The 18,299-nt window shown below is 42.4% G+C and overlaps 1 protein-coding gene across 1 annotated transcript in view; it reads left to right on the plus strand.

The window, feature by feature from the left end:
* Positions 1-4,166: 4,166 nt before the first annotated feature.
* Positions 4,167-18,299, plus strand: part of prkx (protein kinase X-linked) — a 69,909-nt gene continuing 55,776 nt past the window's right edge. The window contains exon 1 of the mRNA XM_084051571.1: positions 4,167-5,369. Within this exon, the coding sequence (XP_083907697.1) occupies positions 5,195-5,369 (175 nt within the window). The 5' untranslated portion in view covers positions 4,167-5,194. The remainder of the gene's footprint in view (positions 5,370-18,299) is intronic.

Genomic DNA, 18,299 nt, shown 5'->3' on the forward strand with positions numbered 1-18,299 from the left:
CGGGAGACCCGGGTTCGATTTCCGGGTGTTACACACATTTAGGCTCTGGTTTCAAGCCTGCAGTGATGTATAGTATTGGCTTCTAGGTGGTGTGTGTAGACGAGGCTTACAGTGTATCCCACCCAACTTTTAGAATAGCTTTTCTTTTCAGCTCCAGACCCAAAAGAGACATTTTATGTCCCCACCCCGGGAACTCAAACTAGTTCAAAACAGCCGATCGCCATGTGACGCACTGTGAGCTTGTAGGTCTGCTATTTTCACTACTTTTTAAAACGCTTATTTTTATTTAATTCTTGTGAAAAATGTAAAACTTTTATTTCTGAAAATGTGCACTTTTTTAACTTTTTGAAAAAAAAGAAGAAATGTAGGAAATGGAAAAAAAGGGACGTAATAGGGCTGTTCATACTGAGCATTACAACTATAACTGTACAAATATCAAGTCAAGTGGATGGCAGAGTTCACACCGACTATGAAAAAATATATACCGGTGAACGATATATAGTAAGTAATAAGTAAAGGTGAAAAGTGAAACTAAAACTAACTGATGGCTGCTAAATAATAATTATAATAGTGAAATTATAATTATCAAATGTTCGTCTTGATAACGGATGTTGTGCAGGCCATTTATGTTTTTGTCTTTGGGGAAAAGGGCACTTTGAGGCAAAAGGGCAGGTGCTCAAGCACCAAAAAGCCCCCCCTCGCCCTCCCCTCTGCACGTGCCTGGTTGACACTGCTCTGCACCTGCATGAATTGTGTGAAGTCATGTGAGGACTGACCGGGGAACAGCTGCGATGACGAGGAGTATCTGGAGTGTAGGTTATAGTAGGCTAGCTCACAACGTCTCGGGTTTCCTCCTTCCACCAATGAGCCTTCAACCCCCGAATTAAAATGTAACCCAACCCGACGTGGGCTATTTTAAGCAGGGCTGGGTCCAATTACTTTGAAACGTGCTCAGTTTACTGAACACACATTACATGGCAATTGTTGTTCATTGGATTAGAGTGGTTTGGTTCTCAGACGTGTTATCTTTTTATTTCAAGGATCACTGTAACTCTGGGAGGGTAAAAATGTAACCAAATGGACCCCCGTTTGGTTACATTTGTTACACTCTCAGAGGTACAGACCTGGCTGTAAGGGTCCATTTGGTTACATTTGTACACTCTCAGAGTTACAGACCTGTAAGGGTCCATTTGGTTCCATTTGTACACTCTAGTTACAGACATGTAAGGGTCTGTTTGGTTACATTTGTACCCTCTCAGAGGTACAGACCTGTTAGGGTCCATTTGGTTACATTTGTACCCTCTCAGATTTACAAACCAGTAAGGGTCCAATTGGTTACATTTGTTACACGCTCAGAGTTATAGACCAGTAAGGGTCCATTTGGTTACATTTGTACACTCTCAGAGTTACAGACCTGTAGGGTCCATTCGGAACCCCATTAGTATCCTAGGGGGTTCCTGGACCTCACTTTGAGAACCACTGGATTAGATTAGATTAGATTTTTTAATAATCTGAATACTTTTGGATTACTTCCAAAATATTGCCTATACTAAAAAAAGAATAATGCAGTTACAGGAAATGAGTTCCACAAATATTCACTTTTCTCTTTAAACATCTCAAGACTGTTTCAATGCAAACACATTTAGCACATTCTATTGATGGTCATATCAAATTACCCGTACAAAAACATCTATCTATCTATCTATCTATCTATCTATCTATCTATCTATCTATCTATCTATCTATCTATCTATCTATCTATCTATCTAAACATAAATCTTCTACTCTGGGGGTCCCTTGCACAAAACCTTTTCAGATGGGGGTCCGCGGTGAAATGCATGAATTTGGGGGTCCCTCAGTTTGAGAACCACTGAAGTTAAAGGGACACTGTCTGTCCTGGCTCTGAACTCTTGGGCGTGGGGTTTGAAAATTGACTTTTTTTTTTTTTAAGGAAAATAATAGAATCAAATCAAAAATCTAATCAAGCTTCCTTGATAATGTAACTATAATCTAATTACATGTTTTTCCCCCCCTATTGTAATCTGGTCTGATAATAGTTGTTTTTTCATAATCCGGTTACATAATCCAGATTACATTTAGTCAGTTTGTTCCCCACCCTGATTTAAAACTATGCTTTTTGTCATAATTATCCCACAACTGTACAATGGTTCTCAAAGTGGGGTCTGGGGACCCACAAGGGGTCCCTGAGGGGGTTCAAGACGAGTTAATAGGACCTTTGCCGTGTGAAAGGACCTTTAGTCTGATAATGATGTACTGTGCATGTTCACATCATGTATACTTTACATTACTTATTATTATTATTATTATTATTATTATTATTATTGTTATTATTATTATTATTATTATTATTATTATTATTATTATTGTTATTATTATTATTATTATTATTATTATTATTATTATTATTATTATTATTAGTAGTAGTAGTAGTAGTAGTATTATGTACAGTACTTTACATTACTTGAGACCATTATTCAAATATTTTATTTTTTAACATTCTGGACAAAATAGCCAATTTTACATCTACGTGTAGGTGCCCAGATGTCCCTAGCTCTGGTTCAGAGCGTTAGTGAGTTCCCTCTAACGCTCTGGAAGACCCCTCGCTCTGCGCATGTACAAGGAATTCCACTGTCCTGCCAGCGTTCAACTATAGTGAAAATAAACAAAACCATTTCGCTAATCACCGAAGCAAAGGCTGTTTTGTGTTGTTGAAAGTCTATTCTCGGAATGCGCAAGCCTCTCAGCACCCCACCTACTCTGTAAAATACACTTTTTGGGCAGAAAATAAAATATGTCAGCGAGACGGACATTATTTGTATTTACTCCACAGTGCCTCTACCGATCTGGGGGATTTGAACTTACCATTAACCAAAATGTAGAGGGCACTGTGGAGTAAATACGAATAATTTCAGTTTCGCTGACATATTTTATTTTCTGCCCAAAAAGTGTATTTTACAGAGTAGGTGGGGTGCTGAGAGGCTTGCGCATTCCGAGAATAGACTTTCAACAACACAAAACAGCCTTTGCTTCGGTGAGTAGCGAAATGGTTTTGTTTATTTTCACTATAGTTGAACGCTGGCAGGACAGTGGAATTCCTTGTACATGCGCAGAGCGAGGGGTCTTCCAGAGCGTTAGAGGGAACTCACTAACGCTCTGAACCAGAGCTAAGATGTCCCTAGTGCCCACCTATCCTGTATCCATCTGTGCGTGTGCGCGCGCGCGCGCCAAAGTATTGCTCCCTTCGGCAAGACTAACGGTCTTCGAGGATGGCCGCGCCCCTCCCCCGACACGCCATTGGTCAAGCTTCGCTTGGCTTCCCCAAAGTGTAGGAAAGAGAGTAACGTCACGGCACGCTCTGATCTCGCCGGAAAGCGGGCTGCCATGGGCTACTAGTTCCAAACATAGGAACTATCTCATTGACATAGACAGGGCACTTCCGCATTATATTCTTACTAATGGGAGACTGAGTCAACGCTACAGTGTCATAACTCTCGGCTCTGGGCTTCCCTTGCCAGAGCTGCGTTCCCATTAGCCATGGTTCACATGACGCTCGTCTGTCACAAGCGTCACGGAACCACTTGTTCCTGGTTTTCGATTTTTTTTTACATTCACAACTGCTACATCTACATATACGTTCAAATTTCAAATATAAAGTGCTGACCCCCGAGCCATGGATGTAACAAGTTGAGCTGCACAATGTCTAAGTACCTGTATATTCCGTATTGTTCAATAAAAAGCTTTTTAATCCGATCACCAGCCATTTTCTCCGATGCTTTCAACTGTGCGACACTACCGGTTGGGAGGTGTATTGCACTCTGATACATTACACAAGAAAAAAAAAAAGGCCACTAATCAGATTAAAATTATTTTTACACAATACAATACGGGAGATACGGGTACATATCGTGGACCGGCTCACCTTGCTACATCCGTGGCTCGAGGGTAAGCACTTTATATTTGAAATTTGAACGTTTATGTACATGTGAAAGTTGTAAATGTAAACAAATCAAAAACCAGGAACAAGTGGGCCCATGACTGTCACGGTATGACAGTCATGTTTCAGGGCTGCGTTCCCATTGGCTGTGTGTTTGTCAACAGTGGGTGCCGTGCTGCTCCTCTTCCGGGTCTGTGCTGTGTGGAGAGAGGACGCAGAGAGAGCAGACAGAGAGAGAGAGAGGGGAGAGCGCTGGGTGAGGCTCTCCATGGACAGGACAACAATGGAGGCTAGGAACGGACACAACCACCACTTCCATCATCACAACACGACGCCCGTTGAGACCGTGTTTATATAGCTCCGTACTGACCGACTTCTCCACATTCACGACTAAACGTTATGGGACATACATGCTGTTAAACTGAACCACCGAGGAGGGTAGGGTTGTTAGCCGCTAGCGTTAGCCCCGGCTGCTAAACGTTTTTACATTGGTTTACAGTTTACACCTGCTGTCACCGTTATAGCCTATAGCGCTGCAGGGTTCGTTTGCTTTTATGTTTTTGTTCGCCCTAATGCCGGGGTTCTGGTCAATGTGAGTCTGATGGTGTTTATGTGAATGAGGCAAAAAAGTAAATGACTTGACCCTAAAAAGAGGAACCTATAAGTACCGAGCTAGCCCAGGGTCCGAGTCCGAACCTATAGTACTGAACCTATGGTACCAAACCCATAGTATCGAACCTATGGTGCCGAGCTAGCCCGGGGTTCGAGTCCGAAACTACAGTACAGAATCTATAGTACCGAGCTAGCCCGGGGTCCGAGTTCGAACCTTTAGTATCAAACCTATAGTACTGAACCTGTAGTATTGAACCCGTAGTACCGAACCTATAGTACCGAGCTAGCCCAAGGTCTGAGTCCGAACTTACAGTACCGAACCTACAATACCGTACCGAGCTATCCCGGGGTCCGAGTCCAAACCTGAAGCCTGATGCTGAGGTTGCTGAAATAGCCCAGACAAAGAAACATGAACTGAAAGCAGGTCTGCTCCTGTCACTGTCACCGCTGCCAAAAAAAGTCTCATTCTTTTGCAAAGCCGGTGATATTTGTTGGCGTCATGGTGGATAATCAGTCCTCAAAGTAGTCAGCTACAACCTATAGTCCCTCCTCCCACGTATACGGGAGATAGAGAAAAAAAAAACCTGAAAAGAAGCCAAAAAAACCCAAAACAAACCCAAAACAAAAATGGCCTCATCCAAAGCAAAGGTCGGTTTGAACAACGAGATGAACGGCGTGAAAGACGGGAGAAGCAACGGCGCCAACTCCTCCGTGGTCGTGGTGTCCTCCTCCACCCCGGGGGAAACGGCACCCAACAGCCGCACCTTCTGTCTGGACGACCTGGACAACATCGCCACAGTGGGTGAGTTGATCCGGAGGTCATCCCTATGTGTTCCCCCAGGTTCTATGTTCCTGGGTTCCATGTTCCCCCACGTTCTATGTTCCCCCACGTTCTATGTTCTCCGGGTTCTATGTTCCCCCAGGTTCTATGTTCTCCGGGTTCTATGTTTCCCGGCTTCTATGTACCCTGGGTTCTAGGTTACCCGGATCCTATGTTCCCCGAGTTCTATGTTCCCCACTTACCTTTAGGGTTTAGGGTTAGTGGGGAACATAGATACACTCCCGTTGTTCACAGTGGTTCTCAAAGTGTGGTCCGGGGACCCCCTGAGAGGTCCTTGAGGAGGTCCCAGGTAAATGATTGTTAGTTAGGAATCAATGGGACTCTTGCAGGCCTGTATGACAAATAGCTTGTGAGAGACCCGGGTTTGATTCTCGGCCGTTACAAAGATGCCGTGACCCGGATGGGGTTTGCCGGTTGGAGGGAGGTCAAAAGAGGGGATGAGTGTGTAGCAGTATAGTGGCTCAGAGCCTTTGCCTGATGACCAAAGGCCTAACATCTCCCCCTGCCAAGGGGCTAGTGGTTAAAGGGAGAGTTCACCCCAAAAAATACTTATTTTCTATCGATTAGTCACCTCATGGAGACTTTTTTTTGTATATTTTTTTGTTTTTGTCGCATCAATAATTTGATGACCAGCGGACCGGTAGGCAGCGATTCCGGTAGGAGACTCAAAGGAGACTCTTTGATGACCGCTGCCGGTCATCAAATCATTGGCTTAGGAATGTGACAAAAACAAAAGACATCCATGAATTCAAGTGTCCATGCGGTGACTAACCGATAGAAAAAGTATTTTTTGGGGTGAACTACTATTCCTTAAGATGTTGACCTTCCACGCGGGAGACCCGGGTTCGAATCCCGTGCATTACACATACATAATGGTCCTTTGAAATTAAATGGTTTAAAAGGCCATGGCCTCCAGTCCTGTAATCTCACTGTGGTGAGAGGCAAAAAAAAACAATAACACTTCATGCACAGACAGAATGTCATCTTTATCACACATCAATCCATGATGTCTCTACAGCAAGTCCAACACTATGTCAATAACCTTATGAGATCAGTGTTCTGTTCTGGCTTCTGGGCCAGCCTTGACAGTAGCCAGCCCATTCACAGTACATTCACTTATTAGTTCAGCTCAGTATTTTATAGGGCTGTGACCATTTCTTAAACTTCATTGGCATTTTTCTTTCTTTTTAACAGTTTAGTCAACATAGTATGTTAAATATTTCATTCTGGGTCCTTGAAAACAAGTTTAGATGCGTGCAGTCGGTTGGGTGTGCCCTCATCCAGTTTAGTAACGCGTGAATGAAGGATGACATTATGTGACCTTGTTGTTAACAAAAATCTTCTTTGGAAAATAGCACACTACTGGTATGACATCGACTCTCGGAACATGATGCGACGCGTTGTGAGCTTGTTGATCTGCTATTTACAAAAGATTTTAATACATTTACTTTTGTACTTTTACTCAAGCACATTTTGAATTCCGGACTTTTACTTGTAACCGAGTATTTCTACAATACAGTATTGATACTTTTTTTTAGGTTAAAAAAGTACTTTTTCCACCGCTGAGCGTAGGCCTAAAGTTGCCCCGTGTATGTACTTGGGAGACGATCATGTGATATATTCGTTACAAGTAGGCTAACTAATCAAAATTTCAAAGGTACTCTCAGGAAATCATGGACACACTGCACTGTAAGACACGTCCGTGATCAGACAACGTTTAAGCCAGATAGATACACATGGAAAGCACAAGCTTGTAAAATCTTGAAAGCGTTTGAAAAATGTTCTCTTTTGGTGGTCCCTGGCACAAAACATTTTCAGATTTTGTGTGTGTGTGTGTGTGTGTGTGTGTGTGTGTGTGTGTGTGTGTGTGTGTGTGTGTGTGTGTGTGTGTGTGTGTGTGTGTGTGTGTGTGTGTGTGTGTGTGTGTGTGTGTGTGTGTGTGTGTGTGTGTGTGTGTGAGAGTGTGAGAGTGTGAGCGAGAGAGCACAATTTGGGAGTCCTTGACACGAAAATGTTCCTCATGTTTTTGTTTCGTTTCCTCCCTCTACACCAAATATCTTTGCCAAAAATAGCCGCTCTACAAGCTCACAACGTGTCGCGTTGTGACGTAGCCTCGCGTGGCCAGACAATATCACACGACACACTGCGTGGATATTAGTCTGGTCCCTCTCAGCGATAGATTTTTTTCCAAGGGGCGGTTACAAAAAGATACCAAAAAAGTGATAAGGCCGCCCACATTTGGATACATTGCTCTGATTGGTCCCTCACGACTTCGGAGGGAGAGAAATGAAATCTCTATTGAGGGGGGCCAGACCTAATCTGCCGAGGGCTAAAGTGCAAGGCAATTTTGCAAAGGCAGATTCGTCTGGAACCAGGCTAGTTGTGACGTGTTGTGAACTTGTAGATCTGCTATTTTCGCCACAGAATAGGGACACTAGGGGGGTTCATGAGGTTAATTAAAATCCGCAACTCGTTTAGTACGCTTTGCGAATTCTCCTGCGTCATCATGAATGCACATTATGAATAAATAGGTCATAAACGGTGACAGTGTTTTATGTTAATGTGTTGAATTCATGTCTAGGATGGCTGGATGACATTTCCTTCAGATCCATTTTCCTATTGCATAAACTCTGGACTTCATGTAATTTTCCACACAGGGTGTGGTATAAATAAAACAAGCAGAAATAAGTAGGCTAAGCACTCCCAAGTTGAACTACAGTATGCAAAATGTGAATTTGGGATGTGTTTCAAGCCCCCAGTCCAACCAAACGCAAGCTTTGGAGCTCAAAGCGTTCGGCTCAGTCCTAATCTTTCTACATTTTTCAGGCCCGACTTGGTAGAATTGTAAATGCCTTGAAACTATCCCTCCCCACCCATTTTTAATAAGGCTTTTTGACAGCGGGGATGTTTGCTTTGTCTGCAGTGGATTTAGTATGGGAGAGATTGAAACAGATTCCATGCCTTGAATGAAGACAGAATTCAAACTTTTGGCATACAATATATGTATATATATGTATATATTTTGAGGCTGGAATGTGTGACTATTTCCTAAACTTTTCTTTCTGAAGATTTGGAGTGCATGCTTCCAGCTGGATATAGCCAGATAATGGTGGTGTAGTAGTTATGATTATGTTATCATCATCAGACCATAGGGGTGAGCTCTACTCCGCTCTATGATTGGAGGGAAGTTAACCCACTAAGACTTGAGGCCGATTCTTACTAATGTCTTCTAAATCAGTTTTTCTGAAAAACGCATGTTTCTACATCAGTGGTTCTCAAACCTTTTCACGTCAAGGACCCCCAAAAATATATGTATTTGGTCGCCGACCCCCATCTCAAAATATTTTGTTCCAGGGACCCCCCAGAAGCAGAAGATTTGAGTTAAAATGTTCGCTTTAAAAGAATATAAATATATTAATTTGCACAAATTGTCTTGCTTTTTCAAAAATAGCAGATCTACAAGCTCATAGTGCGGCACTCGGTGCCGCGCTATGAGCTTGTAGATCTGCTGTTTTTGAATAGCCAAAGTGTAAAATAATGTTTTTTTTAGCTCAAATAAAAAAAATGACACAGATGCGTTCCAGGTGTCAATGGGTTAAAGTCACAAAGCGGGATTGTTTTGCTCCGTGGTTTTGTGGTCCAGCTTATTGTCAACATGGATTGTGAAGAAGGGTTAGCCTCTGCTCACACTGTTGAATACATAGGTCTATGTAATAACTTTTCTATTAACTTTTCCCTGTGTTTACTTAACAACAACAATAAATGCAATGTTTTGCCAAGCCTTCCCTCAATACCAACAGTTATCAGCCACTGGAGTAGTGTGGTGGTGTCTACCTGCAGAAACACACTGCCCTCTGGCTGTATTTTCACGTTTTTCGCCGTTTGTTTTGGTTGGAAAAAACAAGTTGGAAAACAAAAACAAACAGTGAAAAAAAAACAAAATACAGCGAGAGGGCAGTGTGTTTCTGCAGGTAAACACCAACACACTGCTTCTGTGGCTGATATCTGCTGGTATAGAGGAAAATGATGGGTAAAAATGTATATAATCATTTTGTTATGTAAACACAGGGCAAAGTTACATATTAGCGACCCTCCCTATACTCTGGGGCAAACGCATTCAGCGAAAGTAGCCGATCTACAAGCTCACAACGCGGCGTTACCAAGCTTGTAGATCGGCTATTTTCAGCGAAGAGATTTGGCGTCGAGGGAAAACGTGGTGCGGACCAAGTATAGCGCCCTGTGGTCAACCATAATATGGTTTAAGTGGTTACTTAGGGATGAGGGGGGCCTTGATACTCTTTTTTTCTCCCCAGTTAGGTTAGTTTTTTGCCAACAGCCCTTTTATGAGAAGCATTCATACTGTACGTTTCTCTACACCAGGGGCCTTCAACAGGGGGTCCGGGACCCCTAGGGGGTCCTCAGAGTTACCCCTAGGGCGGCCAACACATTAACCACTTCAACCCTATAGCGTCCCTATTCTGAGGGGAACATTAGCCGAAAATAGCCGATCTACAAGCTCACAACGCCTCGCGCTGCGAGGCGTTGTGAGCTTGTAGATCGGCTATTTTCAGGGGCAAAGAGGTTTGGTGTACAAGGAAAAAAAGAGCAGACCAAGCACACAGCACATTGAGGGTTTAAGTTGTTAAAATACACGTTAACATGAATCCAACATATTAATAGAAGAGATAATGTGTAATCAAACAAACAATAAAACATACACAACACTGACAGTTCTGTCAAACAACCTCGCTTCATCTCTCTCTCAGCTAAGGGGTCCTTCATGTTGTAGTGGGGGTCCCTGCTTCATCTCTCTCTCAGCTTAGGGGGTCCTTCATGTTGTAGTGGGGGTCCTTGCTTCATCTCTCTCTCAGCTAAGGGGGTCCTTCATGTTGTAGTGGGGGTCCCTGCTTCATCTCTCTCTCAGCTAAGGGGGTCCTTCATGTTGTAGTGGGGGTCCCTGCTTCATCTCTCTCTCAGCTAAGGGGTCCTTGGCCTTAACCGATTAAGACCTGAAGCCGACTCTGCAAATGTCTTCTAAATCCCAACAGTATTCTGAAAAAAACGTACGTTTCTATATCAGTGGTTCTCAAACTTTGTCATGTCAAGGACCCCCAAAATGATATGTATTTGGCCGCGGACCCCCATCTAAGATATTTTGTTCCAGGGACCCCCCAAGAGTAAAGATTGGAGTTGAAAATGTTTGCTTTAAAACAATATATATTCAAAGATTTGCACACGTTTTCACGATTTTTGAATAGCCAACGTGTAAAATAATGCTTTTTGAGCTCAAATCAAAACGTGACACAGATGCGTTCCAGGCCTTAAAGGGAAACACGTTGAAGTCCCCTGGACTATAGCATACTGGAGGGTGTTTCTCTACTCTATTATAGTATAAAGAAGTAATGATGTTAGTCATGATGCAGCATGCTGATGAGACCAGCTTCCGTCTCTGATGTCTAACAACAGGAAGACCGGAATGAGACAATCCGTCCAGGACAGCAGGTTCACACAGGGGTGAACGCTGATGGAGGAGGTGTACTTAACCGATTAAAAACAGGGAACGCATCTGTGTAACCACTTTAGCCATTATGTTAATACTTTGGGCTATTCAAAAATATCAGATATACAAGCTCATAGCGCGGCACCGAGTGCCGCTCTATGAGCTTGTAGATCTGCTTTTTTTTTTTAGAAATGTAGTGAAAATTTGTGCAAATCTTTGAATGTGTGTATATATATTTTTTTTTAAAGTGAACATTTTTAACTCAAATCTTTGCTTCTTGGGGGGGTCCCTGGAACAACATATGTTGAGATGGGGGTCCGCGGCCAAACACATATCAGTTTGGGGGTCTTTGACATGAAAAAGTTTGAGAACCACTGATAATAGCAGTGTTTTCTTTTTCATTTAGAAGGATTTAGACATTTCTCTCGGAAGCAAAGATTTGAGGTACAAATGTTTGCTTTAGAAAATATATATTCAAAGATTTGCACAAATGTTCATGATTTTTCAAAAGAAATAGCAGATCTACAAGCTCATGAGCTTGTAGATCTGTTATTTTTGAATAGCCAAAAAGTACAAGCTAATGGTCTTAATGGGTTAAACCAAAGAGAAGGCTGCTCCGGGTGCTCCCTCATTCCACGAGACAAGTGGTCCCTCCTCAATCTAGCTGATTGGTTTTTGAGAGCGTTCGCGTCGACCGACCGACCGTCCAGCCAGGCGTGAGGAGAGAGAGAGAGGGTCCCGATCTGCTTGCCTGGCTGGCTGGCTGCCCTGCATTATCGGAGGAAGAGCCCCGTCTCAGTTTCATTCTATGTTTATCCTAAAAGCATATTGGGAGCCCGGGCCAAAGAGGAGACTTCAGCGTCCCAATTAAATATTCATTAGCTCACTTGCCACGCCCCCCTCAGGCCCCATCATCTACAGTACCTACAGCAGGGGTCGGCAATAGGCGGCCCGCGGGCCGAAATTGGCCCCCCAGAAATAATATCTGGCCCGTGAGATAATTTTGAATTTTTTTTTTTTTAGAAAAATATTTTTTGATTTTTTTTTGGGGGGAGGGATTTTATTTTTATACAGTATCAGACCGATAGTCTCACATATAGGCCGCTATTATATCTATTATATCCAAATACAGAAAGATACAGTATGAATGATTTACTGAAAAGTGTTAAAAATTAATGTTAAAATAATTATAAATACTTATTTCATAGAACCTGAACCCACTTTTGAAATCATGCACTCATAAACACGATGCATTTTAAAGGATTTATAACATTTTATAGCTAGATTAGAGGAAAATGGAGAAGAAAAAAAAAAATCACCAGAAAAATCGCCTGTGCTGATATTTAAACCGGAAAAAATGTTGATTTATATTGGTCAAACAGAACCGAATTAGACCCAAATTAGACCCGAATTAGACCGAGTTAGACCCGAATTAGACCCGAAAAATGTTGACACATATTAGCCCAGGGACCACCATTTGAAAAGATGGTGGTCCCTGCGCGCGCGTGCATGTTCGCGGGGAGGCCCGGCCCGCGATGGAATGTCTGGGAGTGATATTGGCCCTAGGCTTATCTCAATTGCCTACCCCTGACCTACAGTATAGCGTCAGCCTCACTCCTACTTCTGCAAAAACAACCGTGTTTTGTGTTCAGTGGAAGGGAAGCGTTGCTCTCACTTTGGGTGCGTTCGGATATAAGGCTACTGTCCAGCAGTGGTTCTCAACCAGTGGTCCGGGGACCATCAGTGGTCCTTGAGGGGTTTCCGGGGGGGTCCCCAGACAAATTTAAGTTAGGAACCAAATTGACCCTTATATATGTCTGTAACTCTGAGAGTGTACAAATGGAACCAAATGGACCCGTTAAATTTGGTTCCTAACTTAATTTGTCTAGGGACAAATTAAGTTAGGAACCAAATTGGCCCTTATGTGTCTGTAACTCTGAGAGTGTTCAAATGGAACCAAATGGACCCGTTAAATTTGGTTCCTAACTTAATTTGTCTAGGGACAAATTAAGTTAGGAACCAAATTGGCCCTTATGTGTCTGTAACTCTGAGAGTGTTCAAATGGAACCAAGTGGACCCTAACGGGTCCATTTGGTTCCATTTGTACACTCTCAGAGTTAAATGAACACTGATGATGATGATGATGATGATGATACAGTGTAGATTGGGACCCCCAAGAAGTCCCTGGCATATATTTTCAAATGGTGGTCCCTGGGCTAATATGGGTCAATTTGGGGGTCCTTGACGCGAAAAAGGTTGAAAACCACTGCTGTACAGCACTGGCCAATACAAACTAATACGTGAGTGCGCTCCCGGCGCGCATTTTTGAACGCACCCTTTGTCTATCATACTGTAGGCCCTATCTTGCCTTACCCCTGTGACTCGTCTGCTATCTCACAATTTGATTTCCGATTCTTAATGGCTTCACGATTTCGATTCAAAATCTTTAATTTTTGGGGCGGTGTAGCCGCCCCCTATAAGTGAGTTTTGGACACCGACCCAAAAATTTGTGTACCCCCTAACCCTTCCATTATTAATGCAAATCGATACTTTTTTCATATCAGCCAATCACATTACAGCTAGTGTCATCACCACTAACTGTAATGTGATTGGCTGACTTTGCAAATTCAGGACTGTGATTGGCTAGCGAAACACATGACACATGTGCAGCCCTATGAATAGCAGTATGGACTTTAAAAAAAGTAATTTATCCTTTTTTTAAAGCGAGTCATGTTGTGATGACCACACACCGCCCACTTCACACTGGGTGTGATTTTTGTATTAAAAACGATTACAAAAAAAAAACGATTCTCATTCAAAAAATATATCCAATCAGTTTAATCCAAATTGTTATATTATGTAAACATATAACAGAGAGGGTCATGTAAAAAATCTTGGCTTTGATGGAATCTTATTAGATTAGGTGTCGTTCTATTTCATGCAGAAACACAACAATACGCCTTGATGCAAGTAACATTAACGAAGCACACACCTGCTGTGCCTGGCACCTGAGCATTCATTCAGCAACTTTGTTGAGTTAGTGTATGCCCCTAGCAGCAATACTGCCTCCCAATGGAAAGATGCCACGTTTGCCCGTGCAATAGGTGCAAGTGAAGCTGGTGTTCCGTAACGCAGATTATGCATTATTTGGTGTCAGCCCTGGTACCATGCACTTGCTGGCAAGGTGTGTGCCATTCACAGGTGTGTGTGACTGGCACCTGAGCCTGCATGGGTCCTGCAACGTTTAGACGTCTGTCTTTGGTACCGTTGTGAAAATCTTGCCTGTAAATCTGTGGAAGAAAACCTATGGTTCCTCAGTGAAGCGAGGGTGAGGAACGTATGTTTACGTACGTAAACACGGTTTTATGAATGAAAAGTGACCCTGTAACCATATGACAACTACCCATGTACCCATGTCGTCACATGGTTACAGGTTCACTTGAAATGTAACTAGAAAAAGTGCTCCTCGGAGCACAGGTCTCCGCCAGGTCAGGTACGTTATTCTGGCCTCCTGGTGGCGCTATGATAGGCCAAAGTGAAAAGGGTGCCATTTCTTCTTAGGTCTTTCACGGCAATCAGACACAGCATTCATGAATTGAGGCATTTTGTTCCAAAAATGTGTTTTGCTAAATTAGACCTGCTGGTGGCGCTATAACAGGCCAATGTGAAAAGGGTGGCATTTATTCCTCGGCCTAGTGGGAATGTGCGTGTGAAATTTCGCAAGCTGTGTGCATAGTTTGAGGCTTTTTGTTCAAAACGGACCAATCCTGCAAACTTTGGAGGCCAACCATAGGCAATGAGGATGGAATATGGGAAATCGTACAAATCCGTGTTGATCACATGACTATAGAGATACTGTGTACCGATTCGCATGACGTTTGGATAAAATCTGTAGGAGTAATGTTAAAAAATGGGTTTTGCACAAATCGGCCTCCTGGTGCCGCTATAACAGGCCCATGTGAAAAAATTGGGGCAGAGGTTCTGAATTGGCATCCAGGGAGTGTGTGTGCACAGTTTCGGAGCGACCGGGCCAACGGTGCCGGAGATTAGCTGCTAACACACAGACAGGACGGACGGACACACGGACACACGGACGGACGGAGGGTAAAACATACTCTCTCGCCATGCCTTTCGGCCTGGCGGAGACAATAAAACCGGTCTTCTTGGGTTGTTGTCTTCCCTGTTGACTTCACCAGTCTCACAGAACGTGGGCCTAAGTTTGTAAATGCCGGTACCAGGGCTGACACCAAATAATGCTGCCACTCTTGTGTAACGCGGAACACCAGCTTCCACTTGCCCTATTGCACCATGGGCCTTATCCTGAAAGGGAACACTGGAATATGACGGTGGAAAAGGAGGAACATGGAGAACAGAACTGACTGTACCGAGAGGCCTTGTGTGTTGTGAGTGTGTGTCAAACCTGTTTTAATGCACAGCAGCGTCTCTCCTCTGTTGGCCTGGTTGAAACAGGTGCTCTGATTTATTATTCAGCACGCTGCTGCCTGCATGCGTTGCTCTATCTATGGAATTCATCCAGCTTAACCCATTAAGACCTGAAGCCGATTCTACATGTCTCCTAAATCTCAACAGTTTTCTGAAAAACGTGTGTTTCTGTATCAGTGGTGCTCAATCTTTTTCATGTCAAGGACCCCCAAAATTATATGTATTTGGCCGCGGACCCCCATCAAAATATTTTGTTCCAGGGACCCCCCAGAAGCAAACATTTGAGTTAAAAATGTTCGCTTTAAAAATATATATATTCAAAGATTTGCACACATTTTTACGATTTTTCAAAAATAGCAGATCTACAAGCTCATAGCGCGGCACTCGGTGCAGCGCTATGAGCTTGTATATCTGCTATTTTTGAGGGGGGAAAAAACGTGGAAATGTGTACAAATCTTTGAATATATATATATATATATATATATATATATATATATATATATATATATATATATATATATATATATATATATATAACATTTTAACTCAAATCTTTGCTTCTTTTGAGATGGGGGTCTGTGGACCAATACATATCATTCATCCTTGACATGAAAAAGTTTGAGAACCACTGATATTATAGCGACATAAGTTAACCCATTTTGGGCGGGAACCCCTATTTGTAACTATACCTTTCAGGACGGGAAGCGCTTTTGGGGTTCCTGTTGCTATGTAGAGTATATAGCAACATACATTTGTTGTAGTTTTTTTGAGATATATTTGAAGTTTTTCAGAAAACTCATGTCAGGATTTAGAAAGTGTTTTTAGAATCAGCCTCTGGGTTAAAAAAAAACTTGTTAGGATTTAGAAGACATTTGTAGAATCCTCAGGAGCAAATATTTGAGTTAAAAATGTTTACTTTAAAAATATATATATATTCAAAGATTTGCACCCAAAAAAATACAAAAAGAAATAGCAGATCTACAAGCTTGTAGTGCCGCCTTACGAGCTTGTAGATCTGTTATTTTTGAATAGCCAAATACATTTTAAAAATTACACAGATTTTTTCTCCCCGGTCTAAAATGAGTTAATACCATAGAGGTATAATATAACTAGAGGGCGGGTTGCCCCGCCCCCAGCTATTCATTTGAATGAAAGTGCTCAGTGGCGTTTTGAAGCACCCGGAAGCCTGCCGGAAGTAGAATTATTGAGACGTTTTTGAGACGTTTCGAGCAACCATAGAGTTATGAGCATGCGCACTAGTGGACCTTTTGCGTCCTACGTCACAACCTACCTCCATGAACGAGCCCGTGTTTACATTTATATTTATTAAATACACTCGAGATGCATATTTATTTATTTATGTAAATGCATATGTATTCATGTATAATATGTTTACATATTTATATTATATTATATATATAAATATCTCAGTATTTTTTGCTCGTGCATGTATTTCGCCCCGCCTGCAGTTCCAGCTTTGGCCACTGGGGCTGGCAGCTTCAATGTTTCTCAGCAACTCTGGGGGCCTGGTTAATACCTGGCAGTGATGTGGACGACGGGATACGGCGGTCATCCCACGCTGGTGGTGGTGGGAGAAGAAGGGGGGGGGGGGTGGTGGGGGGGGGGCTTAGTTACGAGCCCCGCGTAGAAAATCCAATTTGCCATGCCATTTTGTCTGATGAGAGGGGATTTGGCTGCCTGAAACAAATCAGCTAAAGCTCTCCTTATCTGTTCTGCTGTTGTTTAATTGTCATTGAAATCATGAGGCGACTCTTCCTGCCCGCCGTCAGAGAGTGTTGGCGTGCCGTCTGTGGCGCCATGTGTGTTTTTTAAACCGTTCAATCCGGGAACGCATCTGTGTCACTTTTTAAGATTTCTTTGGCTATTGAAAAATAGCAGATCTACAAGCTCAAGCTATATCTGCTATTTTTGGGGGAAAAAAGTCAAAATGTGTGCAAATCTTTGACTATATATTATATACTGTATGTACATTTTTAACTAAAATCTTGGGGGTCCCTGGAACAAAATATTTTGAGATGGGGGTGGGGCGTGGACAAATAAGTGTCATTTTGGGGGTCCTTGACATGAAAAAAGTTTGAGAACCACTGATATTAATAAAAACTGATTTAGAATACATCAAAGATTTGAGTTCAAAATGTTTGCTTTAAAAAAAAAGGCCTAAATTCAAAGATTTGCACAAAATGTTCACGATAAAAAATGTAATAAAACAGATTGCGCTATGAGCTTGTAGATCTGCTATTTTGGAACAGCCCAAAGTATAAAATAATGGTTATAATGTAGCTAAAAATCTAAAATGATAACAGTATGCGTTCCAGGAGCGAATGGGTTAAGTGGTGTGCAGAGGAGAAGACATGGTTTAAAACAGAAAGGTTGAGAGCGATGCCCAATTTGCCGATTTACATCTTCCTGTCACGGGCGGCAGGCAGATCAACGCTGGCAACATGTTGCCGAAAATGAGATGTGTTTTCACAACACTTTTGTGAAGAAGACGATTATGCAGCCGATGTCCAGATGTTTAACCACTTCTAATCCGGCAAAAAGATCACTGATTGATGATATATTGGTGCTACATTACGTTACATTACAGTACAGTCATTTAGCAGACGCTTTTATCCAAAGCGACTTACAATAAGTGCATTCAACATAGGTAGGGAACGAAAACTACTGATCACCAGAAGTCTTAAGTGCATTTCCTGCAAAAACAAGCAACCAAGAGTATACCTAGCGCTAAGGTAAAAGTGCTATATATCAGCTACCTACTTTCTTAAACAGATGAGACAAAATAGCAAAATCAAATGAGCACGAGCTAATACGAAAAGTGTATCGACTAAATAAGATCCAATAAAACAGTACAACAATAAAACAAGAGTTCGTACAACTAGTTAACAACAAGTAAGCCAGACAAAGAGGAAGGGTAGTGTTTCCTG

The sequence above is a fragment of the Gymnoscopelus microlampas genome (genome assembly GCF_963454915.1).
Source record: "Gymnoscopelus microlampas genome assembly, chromosome: 24".
NCBI lineage: Eukaryota > Metazoa > Chordata > Actinopteri > Myctophiformes > Myctophidae > Gymnoscopelus > Gymnoscopelus microlampas.